The sequence below is a fragment of the Anastrepha ludens genome, chromosome 5, assembly GCF_028408465.1.
Source record: "Anastrepha ludens isolate Willacy chromosome 5, idAnaLude1.1, whole genome shotgun sequence".
NCBI classification, from domain to species: domain Eukaryota; kingdom Metazoa; phylum Arthropoda; class Insecta; order Diptera; family Tephritidae; genus Anastrepha; species Anastrepha ludens.
The window spans coordinates 102493671-102512227 of NC_071501.1; the positions used below are offsets into that span (position 1 = coordinate 102493671).

At 36.3% G+C, this 18557-nt stretch overlaps 1 protein-coding gene across 2 annotated transcripts in view; it reads right to left on the reverse strand.

Moving 5' to 3' along the window:
• LOC128864373 (homeobox protein 5) overlaps positions 1 to 18557 on the reverse strand; it is a 60696-nt gene that overhangs the window by 16316 nt on the left and 25823 nt on the right. Inside the window, exons 2-7 of one of the 2 annotated variants that reach the window (XM_054103997.1) lie at positions 9360 to 9625; positions 8699 to 9230; positions 8223 to 8361; positions 7260 to 8150; positions 3658 to 3911; positions 3369 to 3546 (exon numbers count right to left, since the gene is read on the reverse strand). In XM_054103997.1, the coding sequence (XP_053959972.1) occupies positions 3369 to 3546; positions 3658 to 3911; positions 7260 to 8150; positions 8223 to 8361; positions 8699 to 9230; positions 9360 to 9625 (2260 nt within the window). Of the gene's footprint in view, positions 1 to 3368; positions 3912 to 7259; positions 8151 to 8222; positions 8362 to 8698; positions 9231 to 9359; positions 9626 to 18557 lie in introns of both variants that reach the window. The other variant, XM_054103996.1, reaches the window with a different exon arrangement.

The window sequence follows — 18557 nt, forward strand, 5'->3', positions numbered from 1 at the left end:
GGCAAAGCGAATGGGTTTGGTGGTGAACGAGGACAAAACGAAGTACCTCCTGTCTTCAAACAAACAGTCGGCGCACTCGCGTATCGGCACTCACGTCACTGTTGACAGTTATGATTTTGAGGTTGTAAAAGACTTCGTTTATTTAGGAACCAGCATTAACACCGATAACAATGTCAGCCTTGAAATCCAACGTAGAATCTCTCTTGCCAACAAGTGCTACTTTGGACTAAGTAGGCAACTGAGCAGTAAAGTCCTCTCTCGACGAACAAAACTAACACTCTACAAGACTCTCATCATGCCCGTCCTAACGTATGGCGCAGAAGCTTGGACGATGACAACATCCGATGAAGCGACGCTTGGAGTGTTCGAGAGAAAGATTCTGCGTAAGATTTTTGGACCTTTGCACGTTGGCAACGGCGAATATCGCAGACGATGGAACGATGAGCTGTATGAGCTTTACGACGACATAGACATAGCGCAGCGAATAAAGATCCAGCGGCTTCGTTGGCTGGGTCATGTCGTCCGAATGGATACAAACGCTCCGGCTTTGAAAGTATTCGATGCGGTACCAGCTGGTGGTAGTAGAGGAAGAGGAAGGCCTCCTCTGCGTTGGAAAGATCAGGTGGAGAAGGACTTGGCTTCACTTGGTGTGTCCAATTGGCGCCGGTTAGCACGAGAAAGAAACGACTGGCGCGCTTTGTTAAACTCGGCCAAAATCGCGTAAGCGGTTATCGCGCCAATTAAGAAGAAGAGAAGTTTCCTAAACAATGCTAATTAAAAATTAATGCAAAAATTTCCATCTACTTTACTCTACTTTTATGTTTTATCAATAGAAATCCATTACTTTAGCTTCTAATGGTAGATCTTTAGCTCTTGGGCGATGCTACGGCTGCTCACATGCCGGACAACTTCGATTATTTCTGTGGATTTCATCGACATTATCGACATTATCTTTAGCACCAAAAATGTCTGGTGCCGACGAAGCCAAAATTGCACATAATTAGCTGTTAGTAGCTGGCTTGCATTTTCGCCTTTATTAAAGAAAAACTGTAAAATGTATCGTATTTTCTTGATGTTGACTTCCATTGTTAACACCCTGTAACTCACAACTGAATGGCACAAACAAAAAACAGCAAACGAATTTTTTTAGTGTGAAATGTCACCTTGACAACGAGCATAAACTTTAAATTGTGTGATCGATACTTTACGATATATCGATCACTACAGCCATCTACCGAGAAAATAATGAATTTATTTTTCCCTTAACTAATACTTTAATCTGCTTTCATTTTTAAGTTCGATATTATTTCTTAAACTCAAAGGCACAATACACAGTACATACATATGTACATATATTCTGGCAGCCATCGTAGCTCAATGGGTTTGTGCGTGACTACCATTCGGAATTCAGAGAGAACGTAGGTTCGAATCTCGGATAACACCAAAATTAGGAAAAAGTTGTTTCTAACAGCGGTTGCCCTTCGGCAGGCAATGGCAAACCTCCGAGGGTATTTCTACTATGAAAAAGCTCCTTGTGAAAAATATCTGCCGTTTGGAGTCGGCTTGAAACTGTAGGTCCCTCCATCAAGACGCATGCCACAAATCGGAGGAGGAGCTCGGCCAAACACCCAGAAAGGGTGTACGCGCCAATTATATTATATATACCATACATCCCGGCAGAGCGATTAGTTTCAATAATGGCCTACAAAAATTTAAATTTATAGGTCGCTTGAAATAAGGCAAATTATTTATGGATATAATTATGGGGGTACGTTTCTTGTTTTAATTGCTGTTTTTTTACATTTTTTAACAACGAATCCCTATATGGCATATGTGATTAAGCGACAAAAAAGAAACTGGCCCCACTCTACAGCTCCTGTTGAGAATTTCGAGGAGCAAAAAGAGTTTAGTAGCAGTTAGAATAGACAGCAGATTAATAAATAATTTAGTTTTTAAATATAATCTTAATAAACAATTAGCAAAATTTAGCACAATATTTTATTAAAAGTTTGAAATAAATTTTTAGTTTTTAATTATTTTTTAGAATGCCTCAGTACGAGTACAATTAATTTTCTAGAGCGTATCCTGCCTTAGTTGGCTTTAAAAAGTCTAATTTTAAGAGAATAATATTAAAAAGTTTATATTTATATAAATCTAAGCAAGTACATATGTATATTATGTAGTAAATATGTATGAATATATACAGTGTAAAGACTTGCAAAATTCATTCAGCTTATTTTTATATCATAAATTTTAGCTCGGTTTAGTATTTAATGTTTCATTAGTATTGGGGGGTGACTACCATGGGGTGTTTTGCCTTAAATATTATTTCGCTTAGCGCTATTTTTCTAAGCATATTTAATGTATTTTATGTATATTTAGTGCACTAATAAATACAAAAAATATATGTATTTTTTTTATAAATTGAGTAGTACTCATATTGGAAAAAAGATTGCACATTTACGCTACGAAAACACAAAAACATTTAGCAAAATGTCAATATTCTGTTTCTGATACAAAAATGTAAACGTTAGATGTGATTTTAAGGGATTTTTAAATTAGAAATATTTTTTGTTTTTTTATTTCCGCAAATTTAAGCTGTATGGTTTCATGCAGTTGTTTTGCTTGTTTTTAATAGTAGAAAAAATAAAAATGAAATGCTTTATAAGCAGAAAAAATGGATTTATAATCTATTTATTGCTTTTTTGAAAATTTTTGTAAAAGCTTTACAAGCCGTTAGATTTTTTATTCTCACACATATTTTTGAAATAGTAAAATATTATATATTTGTACAAACATTTTTATAAAAGTAAACATTTAATTTTAAAAAATGTGGTATAGACTTTTTGTAAAAGAAAAAATTGCACAGAAATTAATCCAAAACAAATGATGAATACAACAAAATTTAGTAAAAATGTTAAATTCGTGCACATTGCAAATATTAAAAAATTTATATAAAAAATGACAGCAATAATTTAAACATGCCAAAAAGAGTACAACAACTATATACATACACACATTTTATTAAATTTGCGGCACATATTTGAAATTGGCAAACAGTGTCGAATGAGCGATACGTACAACAACAAGGCAGGCAAAAGTGCGCAAACGCAATTGGAATGGAAGCGGTGTTTACTTGGATTATATTGCACTGGCATTGGTTGATTGCAACACAACTTCAGTTTTTAAATTTTTACAATTTTTTTTCTTTTTTTTTTTTGTCGGTTACTTTTATCAGATTGGTTTTTCAGTTATTTTGGTTTTCCGTTTTTAGTTTTGGTGGTATGTTAGATGTAAGTTGTTTGTTGCTGTTGTCGTAATACATAATTGTAGTTGTCACTAACGGGGCACTTCGCGCTTGCACTTACCTCTTGCTATAGATGGCTAGACTCCGTGCACGCGTCGTCACACTGCCACCGCCTCCGGGCGGCAACGTTGTCGCTGTTGTAGCCGCCGCCGTGGTCGATACAACAGTGCCGCCCTCTCCACGTGTGACTGGCACACTAGTTCCTGCTGCCGTTGTTGCTGTTGTTGTCGTATGTGTGGCTATTGTTAGAAGGTTAATGAGGTTATTATTAGTGCGTGTGTTATGGTTATTGTTAATGTTGTTGTGGTTGTTGTTGTGGTAACGTGTATTAAAAACAAAACGATTATTACAATTGTATAGATTTTTGTTGTTGAGCGCCGCTGTTGCTGCAAGCATAGCTTCATGTGCTGCCGCCGCCGCCGTGGCTGCCGCCGACGCTGCTGCTGCTGTTGCTGCGGCCATATCATGGCAATCACCATGGCGCATAGTGGATGTAGGCGGTGCTGTTATGCCAGTAGAAGCCTGTGCGCTCGACATTATGTTGGCGATATTGTTGCGGAAAGGTTGTGAACGGGCGCGCATGTGACGCTCGAAATCCAATGGGCTGTAATTTAGAAGAATAAAAAGAGGACACAAATTAGAAAGAGATCACAAAAAAAGAAAGGAAGAAGTTCGTTTGTACACATGCTGCGACGCGCTGAACAACAGCGCAGATTTTCAGGTAGAGGCAATTGGTTCGTCCCTCTCCCGTGAAGTACTACCTAATGGTTGTCCCGCGGGAGGAAATCGGGGCTGGGGTGGGTTTTTAGTGGATGAGTCGAAAGACAAGTCCCTCACTTTTCGGCTTTCAATGCTTTTTGCCACATATGTATGCGCACCTGCCTGTGTTCACAATAATAACAGCGCTACATATTGCAAAGTTTTGACTATGCGTCTACTTTTTATATTATTTTTTGTTTACTAGTGGGTTAAAATGCGTAACATCGTCAACAAAAAAAAAAAAAATTATGAAAAATCAAAGCGACTTTGGAGCCATTTTAAACTGGAACAATATTATACCAAAATAAATGGACTACAAAACTGCATACCCCGAATTTTCATAGAAACTCTGCACAAAAAGCTTAAAACCATTTTTTTAATCTTTTTAAATTTTGTACAAAGCTTGAAACTTTTTATTTTTATAAACAAAAAAAAAAAAAATTAAAAAAATTACAATAATAAAAAAAAATTAAATAAAAAAAAAAAAATTAAATTAAAATAAAAAATTAAATTAAAATTAAAAAAATTAAATAAATAACAGATAAATACTCGTAGTCAAAATTTTACCATAAGTCGCGCTGCTATTATTTTGAGCACAGGTACGTATGTACAGCATGTATCAGGCCAGTCCATAAGTTCGTGCGTTTTTTAAAGGTGGTGTTAAAATTAATAAAAAAGATGTTTAAAGTATTTATTAATCAATAATATATGTATTTTCCTTTATTAACAATGTTTTCCCACCGTTTAGGCAAACTTTTAATTCCCGGTTAAAAAAATTGTTTATCCTTGGAGCCAAGGAGGAGTAGTTCTTGTTACTCATATGGGATTGAAGTCCACGAAAAAGGTGATAATCAGAAGGTGCAATATCCGGAGAGTATGGTGGATGCGGCATTAGCTTCCATCCGAGCTCCTTCAGCTTGCCTAATGTTTGCCTTGCGGTATGAGGTCTTGCGTTGTCGTGGTGAAACAAAACTTCGTAGATTTTTGTTAAGTGTCTCATTCAGGTTTGATAGCTGATGGAAATAATAATCAGCAGTTATCGTCTGGTTTCGTTCCAGAAGTTCATAATAAACAATACCGGCCATATCCCACCAAATAGACAGGAGAATCTTCTTGGGGTGAAGGCCATCTCTAGGGGTCGGTTCTGGTGTTTCATCTTTATCACCCGTTGGCGTTTGCAAACATGATTATTGTAAAGGACCCATTATTCATTACCAGTAACGATCGTTTCAAAAAATTTTCATTTTCAAGCCGTTGCAGCAGCTGAGAACGCACATTCACTCTCTGCTGAAGGTTGGTGACGGAAAGTCTATGCGGAACCCATTTTCCTAGCTTTGAAACCTTTCCCAACTGAACCAGGTACCTGTGGATTGTTCCATGCGATGAATTTAACCTCTGAGCTATCATATCGACTGTCAAATTTGGCTCAGCTTCCACGAGTTCGAGCAAGGCGTCGGAGTTAAAGACTTCAGGGCGACCAGCGCGCGGGGCATCCTCCACGTCGCAGTTACCACTTCGGAATATTGAAAACCACTTTTACGCAGTCCTTACACTCACGGTATCCTCTCCGTGAACAGTGTTTATTTCTGCAGCAGCAGTTGTTGCATTTTTACCACTTTCACAAAAAAAATACAAAATATGCCTCTTATACGCGTTGGAAGATTCCATTTTATTTTTTAACAACACGTGCTTCTATCCGCGATTAAAATCACTTGTTGAATGTACAATATATCAAAGAAAATATAAATAGTTCCCTTAATATTCCGCAAATAATTTTTTGTATGCAAAAATCGTACAAAAGTGAAATAATGGACTAACCTGATACGTATAATATTTTACTTGGCAACAATATATTTTTTATTCATAAAACCTTAAAGTCGACATAAGAATAATATAAAAAAAGTTTAAATGAATTTTCCGAAGGTCTGGCACGAGTATTTTTTATTTTTATTGAGTTCTATAGGTTTGGAATTCTTATATCGAAATTTTACTGATGTTTAACGACCTTTCAAATAATTTGCTGATCACCGCTGCCACAACCCCGGTAAGTGAGAAATTTTCTAGTCTATCAAAAGTTCTATTAAATCCAGACTATTCAGACTACCTGCCGTTACTTTTTTATCACACAACTTCATAAGTGGGCCAGATACAACACAAAATATGTCAATGGAGGTAGATGTTTTGATACAAACTTGCCGATCGTTGGTGGTAATAATTTCGCCATGATTCGCCGCCGGGCATAGATAGAAAGCGGAAAAAACTAATATAATTGTGTCGTAATTTATTTGATAATATAGAAAATAAATAATAATTAATGGATGAAATCACATGGTTTTAATATTTCCAATACTGAGGTAAAAAATGTATTGTATTATGTTATGCGGACAATACAGTGCTCATGGCAAATTCAGAAGATGATCTTCAACGTTTACTATGATATATTCTTTTGAAAAATCTTCGCAAATATGCAACATTCAAAATTTGCACATCAAAATGGAAATCACTAACAATTTCAAAGGACCCATTAAGATGCAAGTTAGCCGTAAATTACCTGGGCGCAAAAATAACATTTCCGAAAAATTTCGTGGATGACGTGCGAAATCAATTCGAAAAGGACGGGTGTCCGGGTATTTACGCGATTTTATATGGAAAAACGAATCAATGAGCATCAAGCGCAAACTTAGCATATATAAGACAAATAAGACATGCGTAAAGCCAATTATGAAATACGAGTGGTTACAACTACAACGAATAATATCCATCGTCGAAATGCGAATCTTAAACGAAACGAGCGGATACGAGAGATGTGCGAAATAACTGACATAGTGAAATTGAGCCACAAAAGAAGAAAATAATGGAATCTGTAAAGAATAACCTGCAAAGGGAGTACAGGGAATGGGCGACGATCGGTTGGCCACCAAAGCGTTGGCACAAGTGTTGGACGTCTGGATCCCGATCCTTTTTTCTATTTTAGTAAATTTTACGTATCTTATGAAAGCGAAAAATTTTAATATCTCAACAGATCTTCCAAAAAATTACGTCTCACGATGTTAGACCTAATTTCATCATATACGAGTATACAAGCAATCCGCCTTCTGGATGCTCAGCATGTTAAGTTGCACACCACAAACTGAAAGAGAAGCTCGGCAGACACCCCATAAAGAATGTATACACCTCTGAAAATTTCACTCACTATGAATTCGCATTTGTGTTGTTGCCGCGGGAATTATGCTGCATTGACAATTGTTGCTGGTGCAACGCCGACGTCTGCTGCAGCACTGCTGTGGGCTGGTGCGTTTGTTGCTGATGTTGGCGACGCAACGCTTTAATCTGATTCAACTTATCACCTTGTGTCTGTGAGTTCTGCTTATCGATTGCTGCTTGTGTCATTTTTACCGTCGAAGCAATCGTCGGCCGCTGCGCTGCCTCCAAACCAATACAGGGTTTCTTAATCTTTTTCTCTGCGTAAAGTGGCTCAGTACTGCCAATTGGCGATAGACGTGTGATGGCCTCGCTAACAGCAATGGGTGGAGTGCGTCGCACCGGTGGTGTAGGCGGCTTACCGCCTTCCGACAGCGTATTTGCAGCGGTTGACGCAAGTGTAGTGCCCAGATGTATCGTTGGTGATTTACGTCGCCTTGTCGATGCTATATAAGTCGCATTCGAATTATCTGTGTTATCTTCATCATCACCATTCTCCTCGGTAATTGTAGCATCTTCATCGCTGGCGCTGCTCACATTCGCATTGCGACTATTATCGGCCTTTTCCTTAGAGCGGCGATTATTCGTCGAGGCCGTCGTCGCTGGCGTGTTAATAGCGGTGATGGGTGAGCGAGCGCGCGTTGTTACACCAGTTTTTGCATTGCCATTCGTAGATATCTCTTCGCTATCGTGCAGATGCATTGTATCTACCTTCTGTGAGATACCTTTTACGCAATTCTCTTTAGGTTGTGTCAGCGGTGTACCACCGGTTGAGATGACTTGTTTGAGCGCAATGCTGTAAATACCATACTTGTGGATGGGACATTGCAAACCAGATCGTTTGCGAATGCGCTCACCTTCCGCCCACAGCCAGGTTTGTTTACTGTGGAAAAGAAAAATAGAATAGTGAATTTGATGAGTAACTTAGGGGAATAGATAAATTTTCGATATTTACTCTTCCATCCATTGTTGCTGATGTCCAATCACTGAGCCTGGACGACATAGTCGTAACCAGGCGATAGCTTCCAGCGCTGTAAAGTTATAATGCTTCATGATGTAGGCGCCGATAAGGCTGCCAGTGCGACCAAGACCAGCTGGAAAAATCATATGTACATAGATAAGTTAAAAGGAATGTTATCTAATAAAATATTGCGATAAGAACGGCATATAAACTGTGAAACAAATGTAAGTTAGGTACATCGTGGACAATCAATTACACTACAGATTTCTCTGAATATACTACCTTAGTAATCGGTTATTTCGTTAATTAAATTATTTTGATGACCCCGTACATATGTAGGCCAAAATAACTCAATAAGTTAGATATATTCTCGACTCTTAGCTTCCTTACATTACATTTTTTCACTCAAAAAACCATTTAGAGATTATTTTTAGCCACAATTCCATACATTTTCCACCATCCCCACTTACCTTTGCAATGCACTGCTATAGCACCCTTTGTATTCTCGCATATCGAGAGGAATTTCTTCAATATTAAATCACTCGGCGTACTACCATCGATGAAGAACAGATCCTTGTGATCGAAACCAGCATTTTCAAAACTCGACGCATGGTACACCTTCGCATTCAAACGTATCACAGTAGTTACATTGTTTTCGTGAAAGTATTCAAAGTATCGTTCGGGCGAGTGGCATGGGTAACCATTCGGCAGTGTTTTTGACTTCTGGTGTGGACCACAGAACGCAATGAACTTCTGTGGCACAATCCAATTGAAGTCACCATTTTCCACACGCTCGAAATACTCATATTCCTCGGCATCGAAATCGTCGAAGCTGTAAAATCCAGCTTTCAATGCCTTGTACACAGCATTCAAACAATCAATTAGCGAAATTTTATAGCCACTTGGTCCAAAAGAGGCGTCACAGAAACGCGTGTAGGCGGGTATGTCGCCGGCGACTAGCGGCCGATAGGCGTCCATCGGCAACTTGTTTAGGTAGATAATCTGTAAGGAAAGTGGAGAGGAACATAAGTTACAAGCGACATACTCATTCAACATATTCTGATATACAAAGTAATTTTTTGTGTAATTTCATACATAAAATAAGAAGGCAATTGCTTTCATAAGACTTACCGAGTACGAGCCAATCAGGTAAGCGGCATTTAGACGCTTTGCCGCATTGAGCGTTGTGTAATGTATGATTTTTTTGTTGGCGTGACATTTAGCAGTCAATTTGGAATTTAATTTTTGGCAGTACCGATACAGCATGCAAATATTTAATGGCCCAAAATCATTGTAGAAATTTTCGTAAATATATTCTTCATCTATGCTGAAGTAGTGTGTGTTGGGGGTGCTCTTTGGTTTGATGTTTTTCTTGAATGTGACAAAATATAACCGATCTGAGAAGAGAGAAGAAAAATAAGATAAATTAAAATATTGTTTATACTAATTGCAGCTCCAAAGAATATTTTAAAAATAAAAAGAAGGCACCAAATTCGATGGTTTAACTTAGGGGTTTTTGGGTTGCAGAGCGGAGAAGCGGAGAGTTAATTTAACAGAAGTGTACGATTTTATAAGACTATCGGTTTTGCCCGACTCAGTGTGTCATAAATATAAAAAAATTAACCATTAAATTTTGTTTTTGACGTGATAACGTCTTATAATTCGATTTAGCTGGCTGCACGCACGAAAAAATGTATCGTTATCTTGCTCATTCGTCGTTATCTTGCTCAATCGCCGTTACCTTGCTTGAACTGCAAGCGAGAGCGCGGAACGAACGACAAAGAGCACAATCGGCTCTCGCGTTCGGCAACGTTCGACATCTGGCTCTCTCCTACTTGAGTGAGCATATATATGTATGTATATGCGTATTTGTATATAAATTCACATATTTGTATTTGCATGTGCCTCCTTCCTGTGTGCATGGTAATGAACCATTTCTCCGTTGAGAATAGGACGATGATAGGAAAAGTAGGAAATGAAAGGGGGTGTTTCGAGTGCAAAGTGTCTTGAAAAAGGCAAATCGATGATGTTGCCTCTTAGTGTTGTTGACTAACGTCTGATGCACAATCGAAATTGAACATATCTTTCATGAATTTGATCAATGTTTCGTAATTGTTCACGTTTGTGTAAATGTAACTTGATCAATTCGATTACGATTCCATTTACCTCCTTCTCTATAACCATACAAAATATCTATCAAACAAATAAAATTAAAATTTTCTTTTGAAAAATGCAACCATTCCATCAGTATTTTTTTATAACGTTGTCGCGTTAAACTATCGTCAGTAAACCGACTTTACAGACAACCTCTTTTGAATAACTTTTTTACTCAGTAAAAAAAAAAATTAGCGATGGAAATCTTTATTTTAACCTTTACGCGGCCCATTGCTTCTCTGTTTGCATACTGCAGCTGTCTAGTTTACAGGTGTCAAAGTGATTGACGTACGATCCATTTTGAAAAAATTATAAATATTCGAGTAAGGTGATTAATTTTGCACCAGCTTGTACTTTTGCGAACGTAGCTGCAGTTGAGCTACTATGGATGGCGACATTATGAAAAGGTGAATTAAAAAGTTGTGGAAGTTTTTCGCTAGATGTCTTTAGTTCTTCAGGCCAAACTATTTCGCGCGAATGAAGAGGTTATCGCTGAAACTGAGAGCTATTCTGAGACAGAAGGTAAATCGTTCTACAAAAGTGGTATTGAAATGTTAAGAGCGGTGCTGGAATGATTGCGTTGTTCTTGATGAATAAAGCTAATTTTGAACAAAACAAAACGTGTTTTCTTTGTTGGGCACGGGACTTTTCAGACCATATGTTATCGTATGAGAGTGTCCATAGCAGGTATAGATGCCCAGTAACGTAGCGACCATTTTCTTGTTAGAAAAATAAAGCTGTGGTGGTTTTTTGGACATACTTCACATTTTTTACATTTGGTCAGCCTTTTGACAGAAACACTGCTCTTTTGAGACGAGCCGGTATGTGAGCACTTATTCTGCAAGGAACGCAAGCGCACCGACGCACATGGCTAAACCGAATTCTCTCATCATTCTGAATACTTTGATATGCAAACACGTGTTTGTTTAAATCTTTTTTGATTGCATTAGGCGGTCTTATTCTATCGGATGTAAACACCTAAATTTAAATTGAAAATCTCTTAATGCTTTTAGTGCTATATTTTAGTCTTTTGATTGTGAAACTATTTACTTTTGACTTTTCCTCGACCACTTATTGTATTTACCCATTGACGTCACACCAATTAAGAGGTTAAAAAGTTCAAATCTTTGCGGTTAAAAGTGAGTATAAATAAGTGTTGCGTATACAGCCCAGTTGACAACCAACTGACACACATACACACATATATGTGCTTGTATGGTGTTACATATGCACATTGCACTTACCGCATACACACAAGCAGACACATACACACACATTCAATTAAATATGCTGAAGTATAATAAACGCTTTAAGCCGATTGTATTACCGGCGCATTTGGTAGTCAAATTGGCTTGGCATAGCGCACCGCATGGCTGGCATGGCATGGCATGCAATGTTCATAAGTTGGAATACATAAGCAATGCAGGTTTTATGCATGAAATGACCTTGAATTAAACAACTGACTACGAAAAACAAAAAAACAAACAAAAAAAAAAATCAGCAAAGATTACAAAAATAAATATGAAGAAAATTTTAAATAAAATGTTTCAGTGTCGCTGCTGCTGCTCAATGGAGCATAGCACGAAAGCGCCCACAAAGTCAAGTCAAGCTAAGCTTGATATACACGTAAACGAGTGCATATTTGCAATAAGAAAAAATGAGAGCGTAAAACCCAAACCAAACCCGTTAAGTTCGATTACACATGCAACGTCTCACATACATACACATATTTGGCAAATATTTTGCTTACTAACTTTGACAAGAAGTTCAATGCTGTTTGCCGCAATTGGCGCAACAAGCAAACGGTAGCGAAGAACAAAACAAAAAAAAATACAAATCATACCAGAAATTATGCTCTCACACGTAAGTGCAAGGGGGTATGCACTTTACACTTGACACACCACTTTGCGCACGAATGGATTGCGATTGTGTATCGAAAAGCCAAATCGAAAAGTCAAAATAGAAAACCGCAACAAAACTCAAATTGAATGGTTTGCTAATTTAATAGGCAAAGGCAGTGGCAGAAGTCAAAAATGAAATAGTTGCCACCAACACCACTAACACCACCCGCACCACTCTTTGCTTATTTAATTTGTGCCAAAGTGAAAATAACAATTTCACGATTTATAGGCGTCAAATTGTTAGCCACAATTATTGCTAAGAAGTTTGGCACTTTTTACATTGCCGCTCTGCCATTAACTGATGTGCCAAACTGGCTAATGTGACATGACGCTTAGTGTAGGTAGTTCACATTGAAGGTATACCATAAATAACAAATAGGGAAGTGATTGAATACAGGCGGAACCGAATCTTAGATACGAAGTGGTGCATGCCATGATTACATAAATATAAATCATATTAAGCCATTACTGCGTGCCCATAGAATCCATTACCCAATAGGCCCCCGGCTCAGCCTATTGGGTAACGTGGATGTAACATTTAAAATAAAATGCAATCAGCACAGACTTGGTTAATATTTTCTGAAAGTATACACACCCATTTTGTCTATGGATTTTCAAAGGTAGGTAGGTAGGTAAGATGGCAAGAGTACCCCAGGTACACTTCAAGTAGCACTTACATACCGTTTTGATACCATAATGTGGACCACTTCCTGTGAAAAGATTTAGGGAAGAGAAAAACCGTCTACAGCCATCCAGTGCTGTTGATGTAGTGGAGGAGAGAAAAGGGATCTAGGCTGGAGAATTTCTTCAAGTCATCCCCATAGGGCACGCTAAGGAATCTCAAGCGTCTAGCCGCCAGAGCTGGACAGAAAGTGTTCCACAGTCTCTTTCTCTGGAGGATCCCCACAACTTCTGCAATAGGGGTTGTACGGAATTCCAAGCGTCTCCGCATGAGTACCGATCACCCAGTGACCATTGAATACCGCAATGGGTTTGGAAATTTAATGGCGGGGGATTCTCATCACCTTAAGCGTTCTGTTTCTATCGTATTGAGGCCATAGTGCTTTCGAAATAGCACACGATGAGACAGACATCCATCTGTCTTGCGCTTTTTTTAGAAAGAAATTGGGTAGTTTCGACTAATACAAAATTTTGCAACAAAAGTTTTCATGTACTGGCCAAGTTAGGAGCCAAACAAGCGGGAACAAGTTTTAAAATATAAGTCTGAGCGAAAAGAAAGCTTAAGGGGTTATACGCAGTTATGAAGCAAATAAAAGACGGGTTGTCAAGGATTTATCCTGAAGAAACTTCAGAATATTTTAATTTGAAAATTTTTGGCGGTTATAAATGCATCCTTCAAGAACGTAACAAAATTTTTTATTTATGAAAATGTTGATTATAGAGCGCGCTGCAGGCGATTTCTGGAACCTCCTTTAAAAAAAGACGATTTACGGTGTACATCGTAACTCAGGATTGGATTATTTGAAATCAAAAAACCAAACAAATTTTGTTAATATATTAGATTATCTAGTAATTAATCCTTCGGCTAATCAAAATAGTGAATTTTCACAAAATGGCAGCTTTTAAAAGAAATGATTTCGATTTTTACGTTAAAATTTGGCCGTAAATTGATTATAAAATGGAAAATAAGTATCAGATTTACAAAAGGAACGATTAATTACTAGAAAATGTATCTTTAAAGATTGAGTTAAAACGGTTGACCGATCAGACAAGCCGTTTTCGAGATATCGTGTACACCGACTTGAAAAATGCCGTTTTGAAAAAAAACACGTTTAAAGTTTCAATACCTACCTTAAAACGTGCCGAGGCATCTCTACATATTTAGGTATAACTCCGAAAGTATTGCTTAGGTCTACTTCAAATTTCGTGCGTATACTTTTGAATATATGTACATTACAAAAATGCAATAAAAAAAAAATCGATTTTTTTGAAAGTCATAACTGCGTATAACCCCTTAAGGGGTTACATACCTCCAGAATTTCAAAAAATCGATTTTTGTCGACATTTCGAAAGTATAGTATCTTGAGAATATACTGTGAAATTTTCATGCTAAAATTCTCAATAAATTCCCTACAGCCCATTAACTAGGTAGAGAGCGGACCGCGCGCTCCTGTACCTTAAACTTTAAACTCGTTTTTCTCGAAACTACCTTTTCCGGCACGGTCTGCATGATAACTCATACAGTTTTTAATATTTTTTATTCTGTTTTTTTAATATTCATAAGTGTGTTTTCTATAGATTTGATTTGATTGATTTTAGATATTTTTATTAAAAAATTTTATTAACATAATTAAAGTGAGACATTTATAACGTAAAACGCATATTTTTAAATTACGTAAATTGCAAAATTTTTCGAAATTGAAAAAACCGCTTCAACAGACTATGACTACAGCTTTATTTGACAAGATTTTTTTTACTTTTTACAGATCCATCCAAGGAGAAATGAAGCAGACAGTGGAGCAACTTTTTTTTATTGTACTTTGGGTCACGTGATTTTTTATATAATAATTTTGGTAAAGAAAAATTAAAATAAATTTTTTTATAAAGTTTAAGTACTAATAAACAATGTATACAATTTTTTATATTTATTTCTATTGTTATCTCTTCTAAAAACAGTTTTTCTTTTAGCGCATTTTTGGCGCTGCTGGACGTATGTAAGACCTTAAAAAACATATACAGTAAAATTTTATGGAAATATTTTCGTAGAACATTTTAATACATTAGCTTCCATCTGAAGGGGTCAGGGAAAGGGAAGCTATAAAAAAAAAAATATTTGGCAACTTATTAGAGGATTAATATGTTTTAGAAAATTATTCTTCGGAATATTTTACTAGGGTCTTCTCAGGCAAAGCCTTCATGTTGCGAACATAAAAGTCTGCAAAAAAATTAAACGATAAAATCCATGCGAATAACAGATTAACTCAGAAATTCTGAGCAAAAAGTTTGAAATTTTGATGAAAATTTGGCGAATTTTCACAAATTTTATACAAAATTTGAAATTTTGATTTATATTGTTCTTGTTGCAGTATGAACTGTAATTTTATAAAAAATAATTGAAATTACAAAACAAAAAAAAAAAAATTAAATAGTATATTTCTACCTTTGCGCACTCAAATATGAATTATTGATAAATACTGAAACCAGCCGATGTTACACCACTTTATTCGTAACATATATTAAACAATTCTGCTATAGGTATTGCACTTATAATTTTGAGCCTATGTATGTGCATGTGCAACTAAACATGCTCTCGTACATAGAAAGTAAGCGCATTTATACACATACATATACGTACATACATATATACAAGAGTCTCCCCTCAAGTGATACTCGTCAGCGGAAGTGTTGCAGATTTCGTAGAAAAGGTTTCTAAATGTGCCTGCTTATAGTTTTATGTTCATGCGTGTTTACACACAAACGAATACATTTATATTCACATTATTCACATTATTCACTGCAAAACCCGCAAGCACAACTTAAAAGTTTTTTAAATTCTTAAGAAAATCAGCTTTCTCAGTTCTTCTGGTGGTACTGAATGAATATCTTTCCGCCTTATTTTAAAAGATCTCAATGTGCTCCACACTACACAGTATCGGCAAGGGATATATTATTCTAATGTAAGTATATATGTATACAAATACCCTTTTATGATTACAATACTCTATACCCGAGTCGTCATGACGGAGATCGAAATATAAAATTTTTCGAGTAGAAGTAGATAGAGTAGATGATAGAGGGGTGGTCTGTATTACGCCCGCGGCAAAATTTGTGCACATCAACAATCTTTGCATTGCTTTACATAGGTACTACAACTCAAGACCATTAACTAATTATTATTTAGATATGTGAAATGATAGATATGATTTAGGACCATTGCCCTACAATTTTGGTTGCAGAAATTTTCAGAAATGTGAATGCAGTCGATGCCGCCTCTTTTTGACACTAGACGTCCCGGGAATTTTCGTTGCAGAAATTCAATTGTTGCATTCGCAGTTTGGCATGGCGCACCGTATTGTTGAAACTAGTAACCGCCTTAAGGGGGTAGTATGGTATTTTTTTTTTTCATTTTTTTTTTTTTTTTTTTAAATTATTCTATACATCTTAAGATTATTGTGTGAAAGTTTGAAGTGCATTAGAGTAAAATTGACAAAGACACAAAGGATTAAGTATCTACCTCTCCAACCGGATTTCACGCTGTAAAAATCTTCACAAATCTTTAAACGCGTTTTTCTCACACTTGCCTTTTTTACGGTCGGTGTCCACTGTAGATTCATATCTACTGCACCGATTCTTTTCAAATTTGGTTTTTTTGTTTCTTTACTTTATTCACGAGGTAATGACGTCGAGTTTTTTTTTTTTTAAATTTTGTCATATTTTAAAACAACAAAGTTTTCAAGTTTTTTTTATGAAAAATCGGTGTTTTGACTTCAAAGCGCTTTAAAAAATTAAAAAAAAAAAAAAAAAAAAATTCGACGTTGTTACCTGCGAAACTTTATTAGCTGATGAAATCAATTTGGTTTTTTGATTTTAGTTGATCCAGTAATGAGTTCTGAGGGACACCGCAATAAAACTTTTTTATGAGACGTCCGCGAAGATTCGCTGCCACCAACTCATTTCTTCATAAAAATCAATGAAAATTTCACACAATATTCTTTAAATATGACTATATACTGAAGTAATTTTAAAATTTTGAATAAATCAACTGTGTCGACAAAAAAAATTTCGAAAAATATGCTTGTTTTACACCGAATTAACCATACTACCCCCTTAAAATGCGCCGCATTGTGGTTTCACTGACGCCAAAATGCTGAGCGCGACGACGAGACGACACTGTTGGCTCCTGGGCAACGCTCTCCCTCACTGCTTCAACAAGTTCATTGGAACGTCTTGGTCGTTGATGAACGGCATGTTGACGATCTCCTACTGTCCCGTGCTCAAAAAAATTCGACACCAAACGACGAATAGTCTTGTCAGGCGGTGTCTGTTTGCTGCAATACTTTTTGCGATATACGCGTTGAGTTAGAGCAATAGAATGACTATTTTCGATGTAAAGCGTCACTATTTCAAAGCGTTGTTTCGGTGTAAAGCGATCCATGGTTGAAAATGTACTGAATTGATGTATCGAAAACATGTATGTTGAAGTCGATCAGTTGGTAATGACAAAGTTATTCAGCGTTTACATACCGACATAAAAGATGGTGCACGTATTGTCTTCCTTAAGGGGGAAGTCTACTTCAAAAAATCGATTTTTTTTTTATTAGCTTAAAAAATACTTTGAACCCTCTTAAATCAGGTACAATATGTGTTACAGCTGGCTAAATTTTTCTTCGTTGAAATTTCGACCTTTTCCCGAAGCGCTCCAAAGCTTTAAACGCTGAAAACTGAAACTTTAAACGCATTTTTCTCGAAACTAAGTTTTTGTATACGGTGTACACGATATCTCGAGTTTTGATAAATGAATCAGCTTAAAAATTTAATTATATATTCTCTGTAATAGTGTCTCTCGTCTGACATAGGATTTTTTTGATATCGTTATTTGTTAAATTGTTATAAACAATAGTAACATCAATTTTAGGCAAAAAAAAAGAAAAAAATTTCAAGAATTTTTTTTTCAACGCCAAAATTTTTTATCGACATAATCCTACGTCAGACGAGAGTCAATGCTATGTATATGATAACAATATTTTGTTTTTTTGTTTTAGATCACCGAAACGTAAGATTTCATGTACATCGTTTAGGCACCTAAGAAAAGCGGACCTGCGCTTGCAGAAGTGCCACAGCGGCCATTTTGAATATTTTGACTTAAAATTTTTTTTTCAAAAACTTAAATATATAATAAAGATAAGAGTTTAAATAGATTTTATGTACGAGCAATATTTTGTTAGAAATAAAATCCGGAAAATAAGTCTGTTTTTTCCCTTGCCACAGTAGACTTCCCCCTTAAGCCTCAAATATGAATGTCTAAAAGTCTAACTATTGGGGAAATTGAGTTTAAAAACTCATTGCTCTCGTAAAATAAGAAGGTTTGGTTTCTGATATTCTGGATTTTAGTATAACCAAAGGTTTAGCAGTCAACTCATTAACTCAAAGTCTCAAAATTTACATATTCATGCTTCTGGTATAAAAATCTCACTAAAGTGGCGAATAATAGATATTCTGCGCGAAACTGACCTAGAGGCTGCCAAGAACAAAAAAGGAGGAGACGATTCTGTACCTTTTATGCTAATAACCTACTTTAAATACATGAAATTTG